General features: G+C 40.7%; 1 protein-coding gene across 1 annotated transcript in view; it reads left to right on the top strand.

The window, feature by feature from the left end:
* Positions 1–25,729, top strand: part of ush2a (Usher syndrome 2A (autosomal recessive, mild)) — a 360,158-nt gene that overhangs the window by 252,903 nt on the left and 81,526 nt on the right. Inside the window, exons 64-67 of the mRNA XM_047364117.1 lie at positions 7,308–7,531; positions 8,113–8,452; positions 13,608–13,805; positions 13,934–14,088. Coding sequence (XP_047220073.1) covers positions 7,308–7,531; positions 8,113–8,452; positions 13,608–13,805; positions 13,934–14,088 — 917 coding nt within the window. The remainder of the gene's footprint in view (positions 1–7,307; positions 7,532–8,112; positions 8,453–13,607; positions 13,806–13,933; positions 14,089–25,729) is intronic.

Genomic DNA, 25,729 nt, shown 5'->3' with positions numbered 1-25,729 from the left:
TAGGCGTTGTCCCCACCTGACCTACATGCACACACACAGCTGGCCCGGCCATGTACCCTGTAAGAACGTTGGAATACTAGCTGGAAAGAGAAATAGTGATGACTTTTGTGCTGGCACAAGGAGAGGGGGTTTCACCAAGGATCAGGTCAGGAGCCGACTGTGAGATAGTGGTGGAGACACAAAGACTCGAAGAGGTCACCGATATGATCAGAGGGTTGAAATTATCATAGGAAAAACATCAGCAGACACAGCCACGGCTGTGACAAAGATTTTGCTGGGGCTGTGTGAGCGCTGGACACCTGGTGAAGTTGTGTCCCCCTCATACCAACACCTGGGAAATGGCCAGGGAGCGTAGTAGCCAGGAAACTGTGCACCCACACTCTTGTGCCCTGCAAATCCCTCCCACAGACCATACACACAGCTCGGAGCAGCTGGAAGAGAGAGCCAGCTGTTGCTGTGGTGGGAAGGACTTTAATTTCAGACTTCTATTCTAGGCAGCTTTGAGGGGGTTTCCCGCACTGCCTTGGTGGACACGGGGTTGACAGTTAAGGTGCGTTCACACCAAACGCGATTTCTGCAAAAGGAGCGGCCAATTTACATGTTATCCCTATGTAGAGGCGCGTTCAGGAGCGGCGCGGTGCGGAGGGCGCGGCGCGGCAAGCGAAGCCGGAGTGGAGAAGCGTGATGGACGTGTTGAAAAATCTGAACTTTTTCCTAAATTCGCGTCGCGTCAACCAATCAGGGACTGGATGTGACTGACGTAGGGTGAAGGACCAAAGCTGAGAAGAAGCAGTTGTCAATGATGGAGGACCAGATCATAGTGGCGGTGTGCGGCAAGCCAGAGTTGTATGATTCAACTAATTACTTTTACCGAGACAAGTACAGAAAGGATCTGGCCTGGTTATGTTTAGGCACAAATATCTTAAATTTAGGAGATGTGGACATTAAAAATCGGTTGTTTTTTTTACTGAGCTGAGATTTATTTACTCACCGAAGACAGATTGACAGGCATTCAGCAGCGGGGATACAGCGCCGGTAAACCGCGGTGAAGTTAGTTTGAAGTTGGATGTTCAAGCTCTGCGGAGTTAGCGGCATCTAGCTCACAGGCACTCAGATTTTCCACGATTGTTTGGTTCGGAAACTTATTGACGGCGTTTTTCGGCTCTCCACAGGTAAAACACCGTGATTATCCGTGAAATCCATGTCCAGCATGTTCAGTTGAAACCAGCAAGCAGCAGATGGAAGCTCCTCCTATTTGATGACGCGGCGAAGCGTTGCCGCTTGTTGCCGAATGCCAACGTGGAGTTCACGCAGAATGTAAAGCGGGCAATAGCACACAAATGAGGCGAAAAATTTGCAGAAATCGCGTTTGGTGTGAACGCACCTTTATAGTGGTTTGACCAGAGGTGGTGCCACCAGGTGTGCAGCTGGAGGAATCGACTGTTCAGCTTTGCATGGTGATTGAGGAATTGGCACCAATGCAGGAAAGGGGTAACTTGTTGCTCACAGTCGGGGATGTAACATTACTCATCCAGTGTGGGTAGCTGATGTACAGGACACATGCATTCTGGGGCTGGACTTTTTGAGGGCCCGTGACTGTCGGTTGGATTTGGGTAGGGCCACCCTAAGTTTTGTTGAGGGCCATGTTGTTGATATGAGACCCCAGGATTTTCGGGAAGTCAAGAGACAGCAGCTAAGAAGGACTCCTACCCACTTCCGTGCGTGGCTGAGTGCCTTGACATGGTGGCTGGCTCCTCTTGGTTCTCCTCCCTGGATTTGAGGAGCAGTTACTGGGAGGTTGCTCTGGCTGCAAATGCACAACTAATGATGTTTTTCTGCACCAGCAAGGGGCTGTGGCTGTTTAAAGTGCTTTGTTTTGGCCTGTGCAATGCACCTGCCACATTTGAACTGATGGAGTGTTGGCTGGGGTTCCACACCCAGTGTTTGTGTTCTTAGATGTCATTCTGACTCACAGGGACACCTTTGATGCAGCTGTGAAGGCATCATGCAGGGTCCCGGAGAGAATCTGGGAGGTGGGGCTGAAGCGGCATCCTAACAAGTGTAGATTCCTTACCAGGGAGCTAGGCAATGAAGGGGTCGGGACTGTAGACGAAAAGGTGCGGGTAATGCATGAGTGGCCCACACCTTTGGATCAGAGACAGCTGAAAAGCTTCTTGGGGTTAGCGTCTTAATAAGGAGATTTGTGCGTGGGTTTTCATGTATCGCATTTCCCCAGATTCAGCCATTCGTCTGGTCAGAGGACTGTGAGGAGGCTTTTGCTAGCCTCAAGCAGGCTCTCACAAGTGCTTGGTGTCGCCAGACCCACAGTTGCCCTTCATTCTGGACAGATGCAAGCAGTGAGGGTCTGGGGGCAGACCTGTCACTGGTGGGGTCTGAAGGGGAAAGGGTGGTAGCCTACTATAGCAGAGCTCTGAGAAAGGCAGAGCGGCGGTACTGTGTCACTCACAGGGAGCTGTTAGAAGATGTTTTGGCTGTAAATTCTACCTGTGTGGGTGCCCTTTCATCATACTCGCTGACCATGCCTCACTGCAATGGTTAACCTTTAAAGAACCCGAGGGACAGATGGCTCGGTGGTTGTCGGAGCTACACAGCTATGAGTTTGCAGTTGCACACAGAGCAGGGAATAGCCATGGAAATGCTAATGCAGGGGGCTGTCAATACTGTGACCGAAAGGAGACCCGGTAACGGGCTCTGGCCAGTGGGGCTTATCCCCAGGTTAGAGAGAGGAGTGAGGCGGCCACGCCTGAGTGCAGTGTGCTGCAAGTGATTGGAGCTGCAGACTGGTGTGCAGAGCAGAGGCAAGACCAGGACTTACAAGCGTGTTGTTGTGGGTGGGGGCTCAGCAGCAACCACTATGGGAAGAGGTGGCTGCATTGTCTCCGGTGACAGAGGGACTGTGGGCCAAGTTTGGGGTGCTGAGGTTGTCCGATGGGGTCCTTCAGCAGGCCTGGACAGAATCCGCCACAGGGATGAAGACGTGGCAGGTTGTGGTCCCCAAAGCTCTGCAGGGAACAGTTCTGAAGGGTGGGCATATGGACATGTGGGCTCAGGTCACTTTAGGGTGATTCTGTGGCATCTTCATCAAGCCTTCTACTGGGGTCAACTTAGGAGAGATGTGGAGGAAATCTGCAGGTGTTGTGACCTCTCCACAGCTTGTAAAGGACCACAGGGACAGTCTAGGGCTCAGTTGCAACAGTTCCCAACGAGTGAACCCATGCAGTGAGTGGGCGTGGCCATCATGGGCCCTTTCCACGTACAGAGTGTAGAAACCTCTTCATTCTCACCGCTATGGACTATGTCGCCAAATGGCCATAGGCTGTTGCGCTGCCTGATCAGGAGGCAGGAACGGTGGTGAAAGCCTTGATGGAAGGAATGTTCAGCACACTGGGGGTCCCGGAGTCCATCCACAGTGATCAGAATCGGCTTTATTGCCAAGTTCATCAGAGAAACCGCCTGGGGGAAGAAACTGTTTCTGTGGCAGCTAGTTTTAGCAAACGTGTGAGAAGTTGGGGATAGCCAAAATCTCGCACCACACCTTTCATCCCCAAAGTGATGGGTTTGTGGAGTGATTTAATTGGACTGTGGCTGAACAGCTGTCCATGCTCATATCAGACCACTAGAGTTACTGGGATTTACACCTGCCACTGGTCCTTATGGCATTTCACAGGGCTGTCCAGGATTCAATTTCTTGTGCTCTTGCTCTCCTGATGCTTAGTCGCGAGCTAAGAACACCTGCACAGCTTATGTACTGGGGGGGCCTCCCACCTGTGGGGCCAGGTTTCGCCAGGCAGCTGCACAGTAGGTTAGACCAATGTTTTTCAACCCTGGTCCTCAGGGCACATGGCCGTGCATGTTTTAGATGTCCCCCTGCTTTAGCATACCTGATTTAGTTTGATGGCTGATTACCAGCTTTTGCTGAACTTCAATCATCTGAATCAGGTTGGCATAATGTAGCGTGTTCAGAGGTACGTGTGTGGTGCAGTTTACGAAGTTACGACTATTATGATGTTTTTCGAGGGGGTTGTTGCTTGGGAATGGAATAAAGAGTCTCTCTCCCATAGGTTCTGTATGCTGTGGCTGTGGCTTACAACAGCTAAAAATAAGTTTGTCGCTTTAACTAATGTCATCTTGTGAGTAAAATCAACGCGTGATAACGACAGCATTACAGTATGGATTTATACACTGACATTCATATTTTATTGTGTTGCCTCCATTATGTTGCCTAGCAATACTTTTTTCCCTAAATCTGCAGCTGCTTCAGCGGTTTCACTGTCAGCCCTACGTAACAACTCAAGTTACTTGAATCTCAAAAGTGAATATCTGGATGTTGAAAAAAAAAAAACATCCTTTAAAGGAGCATAGTGCAAGATCCATGATTTTTGCCGACGTCTGTTCTCTCTGGCAAAAAGTTTTAATGACACCAGTGTTCAGCACACGCATGAAAGAAGAGGAAAAAAGCTGTCATCTTATGCTGTGACTTCAGTTGGTTCTTTAGAGGTGTAATGTCTTCTGAGGTAGGAAAGTTAGAAGTATTATTTCATTAGCTAATATTAAATAGAAGTATTTTAGTCAAATATTTTTTTTTAGGGGAAAACGTATCTACCCTTTTAGTTTAATAGTGTAGATATTTCACTTGATAACTTTATTTGTTTAATTGAATGTATTTCATACATGTATTTTTAGTATCTTACCTTTCTAGAAAAAAGAGGTCCAACTGCTGGTCCATTTTTATTCCCAGGCCAGATCTCAGCTCCTTCCATCTCTTGAAAACTCCCCTGATATTTTCTCTACTCCGTCACCGATCAGACTCCAACTTTGCTCTTTTTGTCGCAATAGACAAACGTTTTTTGTTTTTTTTTACTCTGGTGTGGAGTCTGCGATGGGGTATAAGATGCACTTGTGGCTGGTATTTTGTGTTCCATGTTCTAAAATAGTCGCCCGCCCGTGTTCTCTTGTTCTCTCGCTAGAGTGTTATAGCAGCGGAGACTCTCAACATAGTAGTAGGGTAAGCGAGAGCGTGCAACAGTTCACACCCATGCGCACATCCTGAAAATTTGGCCCGAATCACTGTAATGAACTGACAAATCTAGCCTGTAGAGGCAACTGAGGTAAATAGAAGATAACTTATTTTACATATTGGACAATTGGAAGGGCATGTATGGGAAAGAAAATAAATAATATTTCACCTAAAAACTTCTGCTATACACCTTTAAATTTGATATTCAGTTGCAAAACATATACAAACAAATAGAGGAGTAGCATGTATTTTAAATGTCACCTTGCCGCTGAAGGTGATGCAGTGCCAGACAGACATCACCTATCACTGTCAGAGATGGCAGCTCTCAGACAAACACACTTCCTCTTCCTTTACACCTTTTCAACAGTGGAGCCTGAATATTGCTGCTGAGCCGTGAATATACCAGAGGAACAGAGATATGTGAGGCTGCAAGGAGAGAATAGGACAGGTGGATGTATAAAAATGATAAGAAAAAATATTCAGGTCAGGCTAAATACTGTTTTTGAGCTAATCAGATGAAGAGTAGACTAGAAAAAAATTGAAGTTTAAGGAATGCAGAGGATCAACAACATAATGTTGTCATGTAGTGTGGTTGTTGATGACACAAATGCAGAGATGATGGTGGCAGATACATGGAAAATTAATATGAAATAAATGTGAATTAACAAATAACTTAGTAGAACTTCCATAATGGTATGAGGAATACAGGAGATGGAACCAGGGTGATGGCAACAGAAGAGTCCAATAATTAACAAGAAAACCAACCATCCATCCACATATACCCGCTTATCCTTGCATGGTCGGGATGGGGAAGGTGTGGAGGCTGATGCCTATCTCCAGTGGTCATTGGGTGAGAGGCAGTGACAGGAAATTGGCCTGTGATGGACAAGTCGCTAGTCAATCACAGGGCAACACATAGACACACAGGAAAAACAACGATATGCACACACCTAGTCCTAGTTGCAATTTAGAAAGACCAATTATCAGCAATGATTTTGGACTGGGAGTAAGGCAAAGTACCCAGTGAGAACCCCAAGTGCACAGAACAACCCGGAACCAAGTGTGTTGTCAGCAAAGCAACTGTGCTGAAAACTTTGCCACCATGCATGGTGACATGGAGATCAGGTGAGACAGAACAGAACTTCTTTGCTCGGGAACACAAGCAAAGAACTGAGGGAAGGTGAATCGTAAACGCAGAGGGAGCTGAACTGAACACAAAAAGATCTAGAAACCTAGGGACCACAGACTAACACTAAAATAAGAGTAAACAAAATTGTACAGAAAATAACAAAAACAAAACATGGAAATACCTTGATGGCAAAATGAACAACCCAAAATAAGTCGAAAGCAACAAAAAAAATAACCACACAAACAAACACCAATGGATCATGACAGTTGTTGTATAGAGTTGTGCTATTCTGGTAAAAGTTTCCCTTTTCTGTATCATTTCAAAACATAAGAAAGACTATTGCCCTATTCAAGCATTAAAATTAGTGGAAGTAGATTATTTAATATAAAAATATTAACAGGAAAATATAAATATTTTTTTCTAATAGAGATACAAAGTTGAAGCTGTGAATAAGTCTACTTAGGTAATGGAAATTATGCCAGTGTAGAAATGAAGCTTAAAAATCAAAAGACACTTTCTGATTGCTTTGTGTTTGGGATAATTTTGTTGTTAAAACGTCCACCTTCGTTTCATCTTCATCATCCTGGTAGATGGCAGTAAGTTTTTATCACAAATGTCTATGTAGATTTGTCCATTCACCCTTCCTCTGATTATATGAAGTCTGCCACTACTGTATGATATGCAGTGCTTCTTGACCTCCAATCATTGTGTTTTATGGCTCCAAGTTGTTCAATTTTGTTCTCATCTGACCAGACCAAATTCCTCTAGTATTTCACGGGCTATGTTTTCAGCATGCTTTTTCATTAGTACTAAGTGGCAGGATTGCTTCTAATTACTGATTTCAGGTGGTGTCATAACTTTCCATGCCATTTTACTCCTCCCTTTCATTATTTTATAACAAATGGGCATCTATGGTTTGATTTATTAGCATTTATAGGCTACAGGTGTTGTTAACAGCACCTGCTGAGAATTTCATGTCAATAGCACCTTTAGAAGACATATTAACTTTGAAAATTGGTGATGTGTGCCCCTTACTGTATGTATTTTTTTTTTTTGGGTAGAAGTGCATAATGACTTGGTATAATAAGGTAAAATATGATGCACCATAACAATGACATTAAGCTTATTTATTGTCTTTAGGTTTTGTCTGCTGTGGAAAAGAGTATGTAAACTCTTCAACCTCTCTTTGCTGTGTGGACTACAATGGATTTTCCAGAATTTACACTTCTGGCAATACCACAGTGATGCTGCAGTGTTGTGGGTCAAAGGTTATACATATGGACGAAGAATGTTGCAATGGCATTGGCTTTGACCCCAAACGACATGTTTGTGCCGATCAAGCCACGGCTGGTTTGCTGATACCGGTATGTTTCAAGTTGTGGTTCAAACCCTTTTCAAAGTGGATTCAGGTGTTTTGTTGTCACTATGCACTCAATTATTCACAAAGAATTTGTAGTGACAGCCTGTATTGCTTGCAACGTGCTTGCTTTGCTCAAGAAATCAGTAAATGTTGGCCATCTGACTGTAAGTGAAGACCAAATCTATATTTCCATTAGTTAAATGAACATCAGGCCAGATCGAATTTGTTTTAGCTGTCCACTTGTCCTTAAAATCCGTCGGAAAATCTGCCATCCACCATTTATCACCTGGGGTCATGTGGTGTTTTTGTATTCCTAAGTCAGCATGAGATGGTTCATGCAAGCACCCATATACACACACCTGCAGACAAAGAGTAGGAGCACTCATTAGCTCTAATGATGTCATTAAGGTCCATGTAAAGCACACACATAAATGCATAAGTACAAGTAAACAATGTGCAAGCTTTTGTTCAAGAGAAAAAGCTGCTTAAAACTATATGTGAACACTAGACTGTTTTTTTACTGATACTAATGAATTCTTCTGTCCTTCTCTTAATTGTATTGGTCTCTCTATGTCCTGTGGGCAGCACCAGTGTTTTCAGGGTGCTGTGTGTCCTATGGCTGCTGCAGCTACAGCTTACTGTGGCTCCTGTGACCTTGATCCATCTCTGACTGCCTGTACTTGGGTTCTGACTGCACATCCACACTCCGACACAGAAGTCCCGACAGAACTGCCATTCATCAGCACCACACGGAAAACCCTCACAACCGTCCTGCCTGCACATACAAACAGAAGTAAAAACAATAATAAAATAGCTGACAGAAATGGTCAGACAAATACTGAGAACACAGAGAAAGGGAGAAACCTTTGCCTGTCACACGAGGAAGTGGTGTACAGCGGTGATGCCAATGTTCACACATATACAGGTAAATAAATACATCTTTGTAACAGTGTTTGTTCTTGTTGCTTTTGAAAGCACAGTTCCATGCAAAACAATGTCATACCCCTTGAACTTCTTTAGACTTTGTCAACCTGACAACTACAAACTAGTTTATTTTATTGTGTTTTTGTTGATGGACCAATACAAAGTAGTGAATAGTAGTGAAGTGGAAAGAAAATGATGTATATTTTAATAAATGTTTCACAAATATAATTGTGAAAAGTGTGACACACACATGTATGCAGCTGCCCTGAGTCGATACTCTCTAGAACCACCTTTCATTGCATTACAGCTGCCTTTTGGGGTTTGTCCCTAACCCATTCTTCTTTGCAAAACAGCTCAGTTACAGATTAGATAGAAAGGTTCCTTGGAGTTAAGTCTTGCCACAGTTTTTGAGTTGGACTTAGGTCTGAAGTTTCATTAGGATATTCTAATGTGTATTTTTGATCTAAACCATTGCATTGTAGCTGTGTCTAAATGTTTAAGGTTGTTTTCCAGCTGATAGATAAATCTCTTTCCCAGTCTCAAGTCTTTTTCCTGCCACTGCTGACAAAAACAACTACACAGCATGATGTTGCCCTCACCATTTTTCACTGTGGGAATGGTTTGTCTAGGGCACGGGTGTCCAGCTCCAGTCCGCATTAGGTCACCCCCACTCCCTTTTTTTAAAAGCTTTTATTTAGAAGGAGGAACATAAAACAAGATATACAATAAGACTAGCTTACAAAGAACGTTGTGAAAAACAGCAGACCTAGTACAGCTAAACTAAATAATAAAATACAGATTTCCTTATATTTTTGATGACTACATGGACAACTAATAGAAAACGTTAATGGAAAGAAAAAAGAGTGCGCATGTTTTAAAGGTTTTTATGTTGTTTATAATTGAGAAAATGTAATATTTATATGTAGGATTAATTCCTTAGCTAAACTATGGAGAATCTGGATTTATCAACAAAGACTTGTCATAGGATAAGCATTAGGTTAATCACATAAAACTGAGAAGTTAGCTTGCTCTCATCATCGATGTAACCAACAAACAAACAGCACATTTTCAACTAAAGTAAAATGGTGGTATACCATCCAGCAAACAACAACCGTAAACATATTGTAAGAGCTACTATGGAGTAGTTTAGATCAAAGTATATTTCTGCGTTAGAAGACTCCAGACAGAGCCAAGACCTAAATTCAATTAAGATTAAGTGGTAAAAAAATATATTTTTTTACCACCTCCATCAATTCACTGAGCTTTAGGATGGAAAATTGGTAAAAATGTCAGTCTCTTGATTTTTATTTTTGTTTTAGAACATCCCAAAAGATCTTCAGCTGTAACTTCAGCTTAAGGTGGTTTTCACAAAGTATTCACTCAGAGAACTGAACACAAAAGACACATTTCAGATTTTTATGTGCAAAGAAGAAAAACATATGCAAAATAGACATATGAAAATAACAGAACTCAGTTAAATTATCGCCTGTAGAAGTCTAGAAGTGTCAGCTAGCCTTACAGAGAGATCGTCACCCCTGCAGAATCATGCACATAACATCATACACTTCAAACAGCTGTTGCAGTGTCAGATAATCACCTTTATCAGCTCACCCTCTTTGGGCTGTAGACTTGTGTGTAATTAAAGCAAGATGGGCATTTGGATGCTGTTTCAAAATTACCCACTGTTTATTAGCCCAAAGGGAGTAAGTTCATGTGTCTGTGGATTAGTGCTGATGTGTTGATTTTTGCTCCATTCACACATTTTTTATTTGGGTATCTAAGGCTATTAGGTAATTATTAAAGGTGGTCAAGGGTGTTTATTGTATGTTTTGTTCTGCAGCTATATTTCACATATTTCACCAATGTTTTAATTCAGTTAGTTATGATTTCCGAGTAGCTCTGTAGGTCTATGTATGTGCTGTGATTACGTTGTGTGTGTTGCATGGGGCGGTTAGGATAAGACTTTCAGTGCGGTGCTGTGACACCATCTGGGCAGAGGCACATAAAGCTGTCGTCACCCACCATACACCAGATGTTTCTCATGCTCACGCACACACACACACGCACACACACACAGTCACGCACACTTACACACAGAGTATCATGACATACAAAGATCAAACCCCGACAGCTTTGTATTTACAGTTAGAGCCATAAAAATGTAATACTTTGTCAACACACAACCTATATTCATAAAAGTTCATTATCAAACAAGTACTAAGATTTTTCTGTGGACAAACATGTTTGATGTTTTATTTACATCTGTGTTTTTCTGTATTTAGCAACATAAGTTATGACCGTAATAAACACAAGAGCCCCAGACTGGCCATTTAAACAGCCATTTACAGCTGCAGTCCCTTCACACTCCTAAAAGCAATGCCCATGTATGTGTGCAAGTGCTTTTGTATGTATATATGTTCCTGTAGCATAACACCTCATCACCAGAAAGGTTGTAACAATCTGAGCGTCAGGGGACTGCCGTCATGGCACCAGTGGCAGTGCATATTTGTGTGATATCTTGCAGTTTGCAGGATGATGGTAAACAGCTTGAAAGATGAATCTTTAATTGATGTTTTGGGCAAACACATTTCCTTCGTGTGTCATTTAAGGTTCATTTGTGATGAGAAAAGGCAGATGTTGAAAATCCACCAAAATTGTTTTTTTACTTACTGCACATGTTTTGTATTTTGAAGCTGTTCACATGTAGTATAGGAATTCAGCCTGACTGATCAGATATCTCATTTATATGATCTACATTTATATAATCATGATACTCTGTGATGGAGTTAGCTCACGACAACACCATGAGCAGGTCAACATGAGCAGGGCAGTTGATTATGTGAAACTGCCAATGAGTTCAGTCACCTGAATATATATTGTTTTTTTTAGACGTTACACAGGTCAAATTATTTCAACTGCTAAACTTATGATTAGCTTGACTGTATAGCCTATCACACTTGATATGAGAGGGTTAATGAAGCACAAATTATTTGTGACCTCGCAGAATAAATCTCTACTACAGTAAAACCGATAAGATCTTGCTGGCAGCTGTCACCTGTTTTTATACAACTTTCCTGCACATATAGCCCAATCATAAAAGTGTAAACTGATAATGCTGGAATACTTTTACACTACTTTGAACGGTGTATAAAATAAGGTTCATTAATGATCAAAGCAAACTTTACACTCTGGATTAAATTACTAATTCATTCATTCATTCAGCTTACTGTACATATACTGAAGAATCTGCCTGACTTGCAGTTGCATCTATGGTAGGGCGTGGTTTGGAGGGTTAGGTGAGGTGTTGAGTGAGCACTCAACCAGCCCCCAGTAATAGAAAACAAAGGCCATTTTGTGTTTATTAAGTGAAAATAAAAAAAGTATTTGCAAGTGCTTTTTCTCTGCATCATCAAACTATCTATTACAACCTGCAACATCACTTATGATGTGATTTTTTTTTCAGTTCCACTTTGTTCTTAAAATTGTGAATCCCTTGTGTTCTATAAAAATTTAATTCATAAAAAAAGCAAAAAAAATGTATCTGATAGGATCACTGCTTCTGCTGTGTTTGTGACAGAAGAAAAGAAACCTGCAACCTAACGCACAAATATGTTCAAGTTGCTCCCATCGCTGGACCTGATATTAGCTGTGCTAATATCTGCATATATACAGGGGTTGGACAATGAAACTGAAACACCTGTCATTTTAGTGTGTGAGGTTTCATGGCTAAATTGGACCAGCCTGGTAGCCAGTCTTCATTGATTGCACATTGCACCAGTAAGAGCAGAGTGTGAAGGTTCAATTAGCAGGGTAAGAGCACAGTTTCGCTCAAAATATTAAAATGCACACAACATTATGGGTGACATACCAGAGTTCAAAAGAGGACAAATTGTTGGTGCACGTCTTGCTGGCGCATCTGTGACCAAGACAGCAAGTCTTTGCGATGTATCAAGAGCCACGGTATCCAGGGTAATGTCAGCATACCACCAAGAAGGACGAACCACATCCAACAGGATTAACTGTGGACGCAAGAGGAAGCTGTCTGAAAGGGATGTTTGGGTGCTAACCCGGATTGTATCCAAAAAATATAAAACCACGGCTGCCCAAATCATGGCAGAATTAAATGTACACCTCAACTCTCCTGTTTCCACCAGAACTGTCCGTCAGGAGCTCCACAGGGTCAATATACACGGCCAGGCTGCTATAGCCAAACCTTTGGTCACTCATGCCAATGCCAAACGTTGGTTTCAATGGTGCAAGGAGCGCAAATCTTGGGCTGTGGACAATGTGAAACATGTATTGTTCTCTGATGAGTCCACCTTTACTGTTTTCCCCACATCCGGGAGAGTCACGGTGTGGAGAAGCCCCAAAGAAGCGTACCACCCAGACTGTTGCATGCCCAGAGTGAAGCATGGGGATGGATCAGTGATGGTTTGGGCTGCCATATCATGGCATTCCCTTGGCCCAATACTTGTGCTAGATGGGCACGTCACTGCCAAGGACTACCGAACCATTCTTGAGGACCATGTGCATCCAATGGTTCAAACATTGTATCCTGAAGGCGGTGCTGTGTATCAGGATGACAATGCACCAAAACATACAGCAAGACTGGTGAAAGATTGGTTTGATGAACATGAAAGTGAAGTTGAGCATCTCCCATGGCCTGCGCAGTCACCAGATCTAAATATTATTGAGCCACTTTGGGGTGTTTTGGAGGAGCGAGTCAGGGAACGTTTTCCTCCACCAGTATCACGTAGTGACCCGGCCACTATCCTGCAAGAAGAATGGCTTAAAATCCCTCTGACCACTGTGCAGGACTTGTATATGTCATTCCCAAGATGAATTGACGCTGTATTGGCTGCAAATGGAGGCCCTACACCATACTAATAAATTATTGTGGTCTAAAACCAGGTGTTTCAATTTCATTGTCCAACCCCTGTATATTGCAGCTTGCTTCAGAAATTCAATCTGGTGCAGAAATAAGGCCTATGGAGGGTGCAAAGCAGCAACACAAAATGAAGGATATTTCACTGCTTTGTGAATTTCCCCATATTGTTTAATATTATCCAACAATTGTACTTTTCTAAACTATGTTGTTGATTTGCAAATATGTTGCATTATTACTTTGCCTTATTTTTCTCCTTGTTTTGATGTAGACATTGATCTGGAGCCCTTTACAACCTATGAGTATCGAGTTAAGGGCTGGAATAGCTTTGGTCCAGGTTCCAGTGATGTTACAACAGTGATAACCAGTGAAGACAAACCATGGGGAGTTGCCCCACCCCGCTGGAGTCGCCTAGGTGAACGAGATGACATTATCCAGCTGTACTGGCAAGCTCCTGCCAAACCTAACGGTAAGTATGCATGTTTGCATGATTATTATTTTTTGTTCTTAAAATAGTTATGACAATCTATTCAAAAGCATCGTCTGTGACTGTTGCTTATTTTGAAATCTTGAAAGAAGCAATTCCCTTTTCATTAGGTATTATAACCCATTATGTTGTGCTTCGAGATGGACAAGAACGTTACCGTGGAGATGAAAACACTTTTACTGATGTCGGAGGGATTAGGCCTTTTCAGGAATTCATCTACCAGTTGAGGGCCTGTAACCAGGCTGGTTGTACTGATAGCACAAAGGTAAGATAAAAATATTTCCCAGATCTTTAAAAACTGTGGAGGTTTTTTTAAATGTAGGCAATCATTAAGCAAAGGAAAGTGCTAATTTACAAAGAAAGAATATGCATCATGGATAGGTATGGAGCTAAATTGGGGCCATAAAGTTTGTTCAAACAAAAAAACTTTGAACCTGAAAAATAAAAGTTTGTTCAAAAGATAAACATTTGAACCTGAAAAATAAAAGTTTGTTCAAAAGAAAAAAATTTGAACCTGAAAAATTATTTTGAACCTCCCCCCAAAAAATTTGAAAACTGGAAAAAAAGTTTTGCAACTGAAAAAAAACCAGATGTGAAACTGGAAAAAAACAAGTTCAAAACTATTTTTCAGATTCAAGTTTTTTTTCAAACTTGCAGATTTTGCTTCGGCGTGGGGGGCGGGGCCTCAGATCACGGGGGTGCGGAATCATGACTGACAGCTCAACACAGCGGCTGAATAACATATTCCCAGCTGTTGCATTCAGGGACCGTGGGAACTGGAATTATCTGTAATACATCATCAATCTTCTATATATACAGGGGTTGGACAATGAAACTGAAACACCTGTCATTTTAGTGTGGGAGGTTTCATGGCTAAATTGGACCAACCTGGTAGCCAGTCTTCATTGATTGCACATTGCACCAGTAAGAGCAGAGTGTGAAGGTTCAATTAGCAGGGTAAGAGCACAGTTTTGCTCAAAATATTGAAATGCACACAACATTATGGGTGACATACCAGAGTTCAAAAGAGGACAAATTGTTGGTGCACGTCTTGCTGTTGCATCTGTGACCAAGACAGCAAGTATTTGTGATGTATCAAGAGCCACAGTATCCAGGGTAATGTCAGCATACCACCAAGAAGGACGAACCACATCCAACAGGATCAACTGTGGACGCAAGAGGAAGCTGTCTGAAAGGGATGTTCGGGTGCTAACCCGGATTGTATCCAAAAAATATAAAAAGTATTAAAGCTACTACTGAAAAGTGTCTTTCACAAATTCTGATGAGCTTGTTTATTAGTAAAGAGGAATCCTGCAGTTAATGAAATTGTGTAGATGGGAATACATTTTTTTAACCTTGTAGTTATTGGTTAATTCATGTTGGACAAATTATTGTAGAAAACAAATAAATTATGTAGACTAAGCACACAGATGAAAGAAGAACTTTAGAAACAAAGATTGTTTTTTTGTTTTTTCCAAAAGATAGCAGAATCTGTTTAAGTGACAGTTAAACTGGAAGGCCAACAAGTGGGGATCAATGTTGATCAATGTATGGAGAAAATAATGCAACAATCATAAAGATAACATCAGAGTATTAATGAATAATTAGATTCAGTTTGATTAAGGCCTCTTTAAAAATCTAGTGAATATTAAAGTGGGGGGAAATCTATCTTAAAGAAATTTAAGGGTCCAAATTCTTAATAAAAACAAAGATGGATGTTAGATGGTTCTCAGACAGATGTGTCCACCATCTGAATGAAACAGTTGGACAAGTCTCATCCATGAGACCCCTGGTCCTTCTGGGTAGATCTTTCCATTTCAATTTACAGTTAGTTATGTCAACAACTGTCCATTCAGACTTGTGGCACACCTCTTTGTTTTTCTAGGTCGTATTTCCCACTTCCCAATTGGAAATACAATAAATATGCATCTGTGCATAAAACATATTGCAGGTATAATCTACTTATTAACTCTTATGATTATTTGGATTTCATTAAACCGCATGGCACACATAATAGTGTGCAACCTGTATTTATGAACATGTTCCTTTAAAGTTTCAAACACACTGTTGGCTGGGTTTTCTTAGATTAAAAACGTTTTACTAATTTGGATAATAAACTAAACTTGACTTCCTTGTTTGAAAAATTGGAATATATGTAACTAAACTAAATCTGTCTGTGTGATTGGATAGAATTAACTTTTTTAAGTGCAGTTGGACTATGTTTGTTGTGAACTGACAATATACAAATGAATTAATTTGAACAGTAGTTTGCACCAAAAATAAGTAGCAAATCCAGCTGGTTTTCCAACTTGCAACTAAGAATAGAATAGAATAGTCTTTATTGTCATTGTACTGGGGTGTATATCGAAATTGAGGGTGCTCGTGTTAGGCTACCATACACAACAGTAGGATTTTTTTTTAAAAAGGTGATTAACTGGATTGTGACATCATTCCGAGATCTGAGCTCCGACTTCCAAGACCTATACTTTCTGTATTCAGTTTTTTTTATATATATATAGAAAGCCCCACCTAATACTTGTGTGTGATGTTTTTTTTTGTTTTCTGCTATAATTGGGTGTATATCCAAGTCAGCGGCGTTGATACCTGTGAGGTACAACTAGTGGTCAAAACATTCTTGGAAAGGATTCTCTAACGTCTTGAAAATATTTTCCTCTATGTTAAAGTTCTAGAAGCTTTCGCTCTGGTTGAAGACTTTATCAGTGTGTGCATTCACGTACTCTTATACCCCAAACTCAGTCTCTGCCATCCATTTTTCCCTCAGTCTGTGTCACAAATACAATACAAATATATGGTCACACAAACAAGCTTGCACACTCTCCCTGCAGTGGATGGAAGAGGAGTGAGTTGGATTAGTTTGTACAACACTGAAAATTGGCCAAACAGTCCCAATTATGGGATAACTTGAACTAACCTAATACACCACTGCAATTACCTGGCATCAGCTCCTTCTCTCACACACAGCTCCACGCGCACACACAAACAGTCAGAGGTGCCTGCGAACATACAGGCACTCAGAATCACACACCTACTGTGACAACAGAAGGTGCTGATCTAATATGGTTGGTCACTTAGAGTGTGAGGAAGAGCGATTGGTCCTTCTATGTCTCACAATCCTTTTGCCCTGTTCTCTCTGCCATTTGTCTCCTGTCATTCGCATGATCTAAGAGTCACAGTTCCCAGCTTCTCTTAACAGTTATCTCCTTACTTTCGTAACCTCTTTCATCTTCAAACATGTGTTAATTACTTATCTGTAGTCTGTGACGTGATGCATTTCATATTATATTCACCTATAAAAAAATGTAACTGACTTGATTAGTTCAGATCAAAGAATCCTCTGCCCAGAACTTTAGACCATTATGTAATTTTTATTTCGGTAATGCAGTTCAAAAGGTAAAAGTCATAAATACACACAGTGGAAATCAGATATTTAGAGTTAACTGCAACATTATTCATTTGGATTTTAAAATGTTGTAATTTAAGCAAGATTTTTGTTTCTGAAAGAAAGCATATGACCCATTTCAAAACATTTAAAAAGTATACCTTTTGAAAACATATTTGTCATTCTATGTACATTTTAAAACTACATGTATAAAATTATCTATACCCCTCTCAATAATCATTGGAAATTTCTTTGTTGCTATTACAGCAATCAAACCCTGCCTATAATTTATGAGCAATATTTTTCCCTGGTGTTTTGACTATTTATCAGAATCTTTATTGGTTAACATTGTGTGTACAAACAAGGAATTTAACTCCGGTTTCAAGTGCTCACAGGCAGAAATTCAGTAAAAATATAAAACTTGAGGTAACAAATGCTGTGACCATGAATCTGAAAATATTATTTAATATTTAATATTAATAATTTTATATTTTATCAAATAATATTTCAGTCTGTTAAGGGTTGTCCTGTGAATACCAGCCCAGTAAGGCAGTGGTAATAGGACAAAATCAAAAGGGTGAGCCAAGCTCTGACATTATTGAACAGCAAAACTCTGCGCACACATGGAATGAATTCACACAATTTCTTAAAATACAAGAATTTATTAACAAAAATAAGTCAACTCAAAGTCAAACATATTTCAATCAACAAACTCCTTACTATGCTAAAACAATCAAACTAAACTACCAAGCAGAATTAAAGAATAGGGAAGACTAATGTGCTATGTACAATATAAACAAGTTGATTAAAGATGATGGAAAACCATGACTGAAAGAGAGATGCAATATTACCATGCAATGTTATTTATGTTTGAGACCCAAGGATTATCTTGAAGAATCTGGAAATGAAGTTAAGTTAGTCTTGGAACCAACTTAGGCAATAATCAGCATACCTTTAGACAAGCATTCACAATGCAAGATCAGATAAAATATTATTTTAATAAAATAATGTTTTAAAGAATGATCTGCTGAATAAAACCAACCTTCTGGATGACTAATTCTCAACGGTGTCTCATTAGCTGCCTTTATTTATTAAAATAATATTTAAAGAAATGTTATTAAGAAAATAGTAAAATATTTAGGGAGGTATTTTGGAAAAGAACCAAATCTTTCTGGAGAAATGGGGCTTAATGGTGTTTACTTAGTTTATTAAATTTAGTAAAATAATGTTAGGGAAATATTATTTACAGGATTGAAAAACTAACCTTTCTGGGTAAATATTCTTTAGCAACAAGCACGTGTCCTTAACTGTTAGCAGTTAAAGCTAACAAAAGAAGCTGATAGCTTAGCACCAGAATCAGACACACACCTTTAAAAATACCGTCAATAAAAGGGTTAAAATGCATAAGCACAGACTGCGCGTTATGATCAATCTTCTGTGTTTTAACTTTAAAAACACACAAACACAGAACACAAACTAGCATGTGTGCTGCAGATAGCCTGCTAGCACCAAGATAGCTGAGTTCAACACAAACAAAACCAAACTTCATAAAATGAAAAACGTTCAGATCATAAATCTTTCTCTGTTACCCTGCCCAAACCCTAACCTCGTATGAACCATGCTGAGGAGTTGTGCGGGCGACAACAAAGTTTGAAGAAAGCTCTGTGAACAAAGGGTTAGCTTCCAGCTAACCTCCGGAGCTGTGGCTGGGCGGCCCTTTCTGTCCGCTGACCACACTGCATGTTACCACGGTGATTTGGCTCCTGTTGTCCTCCTCTCAGTCTGGGAAAACCGCTCAACTTGGCTTCGTAGAGACAGCGTCTCTACTGGGGACTTCTCTGGAACACAGTTTGCTTCTGCAGGCCTCAGAGAGAAAGTAAAGCAATGCTTATACCTTAACACTAGAACTCCCAGGACCGTCAATTTGACAGTTTTGAAAGTTTGACATGCCATAACTCTGTTTTATTAAAACTCTTATCTTCCTGGCATCCTGACATTTTCTAAACCTGTGTTTTGCGTGTTCCTATGTCTCTATTTTAAAAAAAATAACAAAGTAAATAAAAGTTCTAAGTATTTCTACTTCTAACTACCACAGCCGCTATTTTGACGGCCTTATTATTTACATTGATATTTTTTTCCCGCGGCTGAGTATACGTGCGAGCGTTGCCTAGCAACCGCCACTCTAGAATGCAGTCTGAGAAGGAGATTGTTGGCATCCTACAAATGGCTTCTAGAAGAATATTTTCTGCTCAAGAAGCATTGGAAATGCTTCAGCAATTACATGATTGTGATTTTTGGGTCGAGAGGGATTCTGACAGCTCTTGGTCAGCATTCAGTTCCAGTGACAGCGGGTCAGAGAGTGAGCCTCCCCCGGCTAAAAAACATGAGTCGTCCCGTTAGCAGGAGGTTGTGGTGCATTATTTCAAGGAAGTAAAAGCCTAGCCTATGTAACGATATTATCATTTTAGACTATAGTTTATAGATTAGTAAACTAATAATCTATCAATTATAGCAACAGTGCCACAATCAGCGCAGGTTCAGAGACAGGGAGACGAGCCTGGTGCCCAGTGCCCAGATATAAACCCAGCAAACCGGCTCACTGGCAGGAGAGAAACTAAAAAGCACGGTACTGATAATGGAAAAGGAAATAAACAATAAGTTAGGTCATAGATATAGTAGCCCAGTAAAAACAATCTATTCTGCGCTTTACAGCGTTTTCATCGCAAGACAAGCGCATACTTGGGAAGGAGGAGGGGATAGGAAAGTATGGGACTGTATGGACAGTAGTAGGGGAGGAAGAAAATAGAGGGAGGAGCCAGAACGTGTTGACAGAGCGCCAGATCCAAGATGCCCAGACCACGTTCCTCTGCTTAGAGGACGCCGAGATGCTCATCCACATTCAGGGCTATGCCGTGGCTGAGACCCGCAGAGTTTTAGGAGATGATTCCTCCTCGGACATGAGTGTGGATGAGCTGAAGGCATTTTTAGCACTAGTTTATGTCCGCGGAGTGAAAGGGGGGCATAACATGGAGCTGTCCAGCTTTTGGTCAGATTAGTAAAGCTTTTTTTTTAAATGTACCCACTACTCTGTATTATTTTTCAGTACTATTTATAAATAATAATAAAACTTAATAGGTTTTGATCAAATACTATTATTATTTCTTGTCAAAACCATAATTTTATAGCGTGCAAGAAAACCTTTAGCATTCTGACCGGATGTAATGCGATGACGTCATCACCACCGTCAAATTGATGGGCTTGGGAGTTCTAGTAATGTTAGAATTCTGGGAGTTCTAGTGTTAATTTCCCCTTTTAATGAATGAATACCGGGTACACAAACCGTAATTCATCCGTACTTAACTTAGTGCATATGATCGATGATCGTATGACACCCTTGGATCCAGTTTGAAGAGTTTATGTCTGTTTCCCAGCAAAGAGACATTAGCGCACTGGCACTGCCTTTCTGGCCGGCTTCGCACGGAGTCCGGGTGGAAGAGGCAGGATGTAGCAAGAGCGGTGCTTTTATTTGGACAGTGACGTCACAGGAAGTCCGCAGTTACCCTGTTTCCTGGCTGTGCCGGAAGTGGGTTAATGCAATTTATTTTGAAAGTTCCAGGAAAGCCTGTCACGTTGTAACCATGGCTGGGGGTCCCAACATCCCCCCTTTAGTTCCAAAGAATGAGGTGGAGTTCACAGTCTTTGGGGCTAACAATCAGTCCTCAGCCATTTGAAAAGAGTCACCGGGTTCCTGCAGGTAGGCAGAGTTCAACAGTTCATTTTTGGTTCAGAGGTTAGTGTTTGGACAGGAGTGAGGTAGGTTTGGGCACAGACTAACACTAATAAAATTTTTTTTAAAAACAATACAAAAATCATTTAATAATTTTCACACCATAATAATACTGCTTTTAAAACCTTAATAATTTCTCAAGTTTATAACCATAAGAAAGAAAAAGATTAAAACAGAATATAGGGTGTTGGAAATTATTTACCATCTTCATACCTTGTTTGATAGATTTTACAGGGTTGATTCTGGACTGCAACGGCTTGCTATGTCTTTTAGGAATGCCGTTACCTCAGTTATAACGCACCTGCAGATCATCTCAAACTCCTCCTTTATGATATCTTTGGAGTGGCTCCACTCTTTATCACCAACCTTACAGTTCGATGTTGCACTGTGAAAAGGTGTTTGTCTTTTAACTGGTGGCTTGTCTTTTGGCTGGCGCCAGTTACCACCCCCCTGGTGCGGTTGCATCACTCGGGGACTGACTTTGCGCTTCTTCTTAGGCCTGTTCTCTGTTTGAATATTTAACACTCTAACTTTGCCTTTTCCTGCTCTGTCTGAACGGACACGTGTTTCCCACACAAGCTAAGCATATCTATGAGTCTCCTGCATGGAGAGATTCTCTGTTATGCAATGCATGGTCACGTCATAGTGGGTGGGGGTCTGTTCCTGCTTTTGGGATGAAGCTTTCTTGAGCTCATCTGCCTTCAGGTCCACTAACATTGGTTCAGTTCTCTCCTCAGCTTTTGAGAGCTTTGCAGCATTCTCTCTTTCAAGGGCCGTCTGGTGGCCAGTCTGTAACTGAAAATATCTTTTAGCTTCCAGTTGTGATATCTGCTGATACAACAAGGTAAGCTGACAAAGAACATTTGAAATCAGAGCATCTCTAGTTGGACACTTAATGAAGTTTACCAGCTCCTGAATCCTCTCATCACATGCGGCAAGGTCAAACTGATTCAAAACATCCCACTCATCTGGAGACAAACGGATGAGATCAGCAACAACAACCTTCTGCATCTCCACGTCTGCTGAATTCATAATGGAGTTTGATTCCATCATTTTGGCAGACACTACAAAACAACAAAGTTATGAGAATTTGCTAAAAGCAAAAACAAATGTATGTCCAGCTACGGGGTTGGACAATGAAACTTAAACACCTGGTTTTAGACCACAATAATTTATTAGTATGGTGTAGGGCCTCCTTTTGCGGCCAATACAGCGTCAATTCGTCTTGGGAATGACATATACAAGTCCTGCACAGTGGTCAGAGGGATTTTAAGCCATTCTTCTTGCAGGATAGTGGCCAGGACAATACGTGATACTGGTGGAGGAAAACGTTTCCTGACTCGCTCCTCCAAAACACCCCAAAGTGGCTCAATAATATTTAGATCAGGTGACTGTGCAGGCCATGGGAGATGTTCAACTTCACTTTCATGTTCATCAAACCAATCTTTCACCAGTCTTGCTGTGTGTATTGGTGCATTGTCATCCTGATACAAGGCACTGCCTTCAGGATACAATGTTTGAACCATTGGATGCACATGGTCCTCAAGAATGGTTCGGTAGTCCTTGGCAGCGACGCGTCCATCTAGCACAAGTATTGGGCCAAGGGAATGCCATGATATGGCAGCCCAAACCATCACCGATCCACCCCCATGCTTCACTCTGGGCATGCAACAGTCTGGGTGATACGCTTCTTTGGGGCTTCTCCACACCGTAACTCTCCCGGATGTGGGGAAAACCGTAAAGGTGGACTCATCAGAGAACAATACAAGTTTGGCATTGGCATGAGTGACCAAAGGTTTGGCTATAGCAGCCCGGCCGTGGAGCTCCCGACGGACAGTTCTGGTGGAAACAGGAGAGTTGAGTTGCACATTTAATTCTGCCGTGATTTGGGCAGCCGTGGTTTTATGTTTTTTGGATACAATCCGGGTTAGCACCCGAACATCCCTTTCAGACAGCTTCCTCTTGCGTCCACAGTTAATCCTGTTGGATATGGTTTGTCCTTCTTGGTGGTATGCTGACATTACCCTGGATACCGTGGCTCTTGATACATCACAAAGACTTGCTGTCTTGGTCACAGATGCGCCAGAAAGACGTGCACCAACAATTTGTCCTCTTTTGAACTCTGGTATGTCACCCATAATGTTGTGTGCATTTCAATATTTTGAGCAAAACTGTGCTCTTACCCTGCTAATTGAACCTTCACACTCTGCTCTTACTGGTGCAATGTGCAATCAATGAAGACTGGCTACCAGGCTGGTCCAATTTAGCCATGAAACCTCCCACATTAAATGACATTTGTTTCAGTTTCATTGTCTAATCCCTGTATATATGTATCTTCTACTATACATATGTTGGAAACATTTGTATGAGTGTAAAATGGGCACAGAGGTTGATCATTCAACCTGTGACTTATGACAACACTATGCTGTAAGTGTTACAATGCTACTCCTTTCTCTAAGGATATTTGTGATTTTAGTGTTAATTCTTAAACTTTCTTTGGGAGAACTAGTGATTAGACACTATTCTTAACCGTTAATGGAATTTTGTTTAAAAATGCAAAGAAAAAAGAAAATTGCTACACCTCCTAAGTGTAATAATTGCAATTTAGGTTTTGATACACCCCCTTTATGGCAGGGTGGATTAGATTAAATTTGGGATTTAATCTGGCAATAAATCCTGTTCTTTCAAAACATAAAACAAACTATAAAGTTCCTGAATGGATGCATGCATCAAAATTAGATCAGATACTAAAATTAACTGCAAAGTTAATTCAGTTTCAGATTGTGGTCGTACACAAAACACAGCCTCTGGATACAGATGTGCAACTGTCTGGACAGTGAGGTTAACTGAAGTTAAACCAAGTCTCAAATTATTGTTTACACAGAAGAAACCAGACTGAGTCCTAACATCTAAAATTTTGCCTATGTAGCAGAGTTGATTGTTACTAGCACAGAGATATTGGACTTATTAATTTTGGTGAAAGTCTAAAATTGTAAACTCCTGGAATGTCACGAAGTTATACTGTTCTCTTAAATATAGTCAGTGACATCTGATGTTAGAACTCTGATGTTTTGAGTCCTATTGTGACCAGTGACAGCTGGTTTTAAGCTCATCACTTGGTGCATCAATAGTGTGCAGTTGTGGTTTATTCATTCTAATTTATGTACAGTGCAAGCTGTTCATAGTAATGCCCACCCAGGGACGTCATATGTTGTGACTATGAATCTGAAAATATTATTTAATATTTAATATTAATAATTTTATATTTTATCAAATAATATTTCGGTCTGCTAAGGGTTGTCCTGTGAATACCAGCCCAGTAAGGCAGTGGTAATAGGACAAAATCAAAAGGGTGAGCCAAGCTCTGACATTATTGAACAGCAAAACTCTGCGCACACATGGAATGAATTCACACAATTTCTTAAAATACAAGAATTTATTAACAAAAATAAGTCAACTCAAAGTCAAACATATTTCAATCAACAAACTCCTTACTATGCTAAAACAATCCAACTAAACTACCAAGCAGAATTAAAGAATAACGGAGACTAATGGGCATATAAACAAGATGATTAAAGATGATTGAAAATCATGACCGAAGGAGTGATGCAACATTATCATGCAATGTTTATGTTTGAGACCCAAGGTTTACCTTGAATAATCTGGAAATGGAGTTAAGTTAGTCATGGAACCAACTTAGGCAATAATCAGCATACCTTTAGACAAGCATTCACAATGCAAGATCAGATAAAATATTATTTTAATAAAATAATGTTTTAAAGAATGATCTGCTGAATAAAACCAACCTTCTGGAGGACTTCAACGGTGTCTCATTAGCTGCCTTTATTTATTAAAATAATATTTAAAGAAATATTATTAAGGAAATAGTAAAATATTTAGGGAGGTATTTTGGAAAAGAACCAAACAAACAGTAATTCATCCATACTTAACTCAGTGCATATGATCGATGATCGTATGACACCCTTGGATCCAGTTTGAAGAGTTTGTCTGTTTGCCAGCAAAAAGACATTAGCACACTGCCTCTCTGGCCAGCCTCTCACGGAGTCCGGATGGAAAGTAGGATGTAGCAAGAGCGGTGCTTTTATTTGGACAGTGACATCACAAGAAGTCCGCAGTTAACCCGTTTCCTGGCTGTGCCGGAAGTAGGTGAATGCAATTTATTTTGAAAGTTCCAGGAAAGTTTGTACTGGTCTTTCGTGTTGTAACCATGGCTGTGGGTCCCAACACAAATTAAAGGATTAATGAACATTATCTACATCTATGTGTATGTACAGCCAAATATTGTTTTATATAAAGAAGAAGAAAAAAGAAAAGCAAGTTGGGGTAGTGCAAATATGTTTGTATCACAGCAAAGTAGCTGAATATTCAGACTGTAAGGTGTTCATTGTGTTAACTCTTTATGACCAGCGGGAGCGCCGGTGCTTCCATTTGCATATCTATTTTTAAACGCCTGTAGAATTGCGACCAAAGAAGGTAGAACAATACTTTTTTTTGCAAATGAAACCGGAAAGTTTAACTTAAATATTCTACTCACCCTGTGTCCCAGAGCACGGTTTTTATTTTCCAGAAACTGATGCAAAATCCAGTAAAAAATCGCAAAAAAAAAAAGAAGAAAATTCAAATCCAGACCGCAGTGTACTTCCTACATCGGAATATGCGTGATGACATTGGTGGATGAACTATCACATGGTTTTCTTT

This window comes from Girardinichthys multiradiatus, chromosome 4, assembly GCF_021462225.1.
Source record: "Girardinichthys multiradiatus isolate DD_20200921_A chromosome 4, DD_fGirMul_XY1, whole genome shotgun sequence".
In the NCBI taxonomy this organism is placed as follows: Eukaryota; Metazoa; Chordata; class Actinopteri; order Cyprinodontiformes; family Goodeidae; genus Girardinichthys; species Girardinichthys multiradiatus.
Note: the sequence above shows the minus strand (reverse complement) of the source record. Positions and strands in the feature narration are given on the sequence as shown.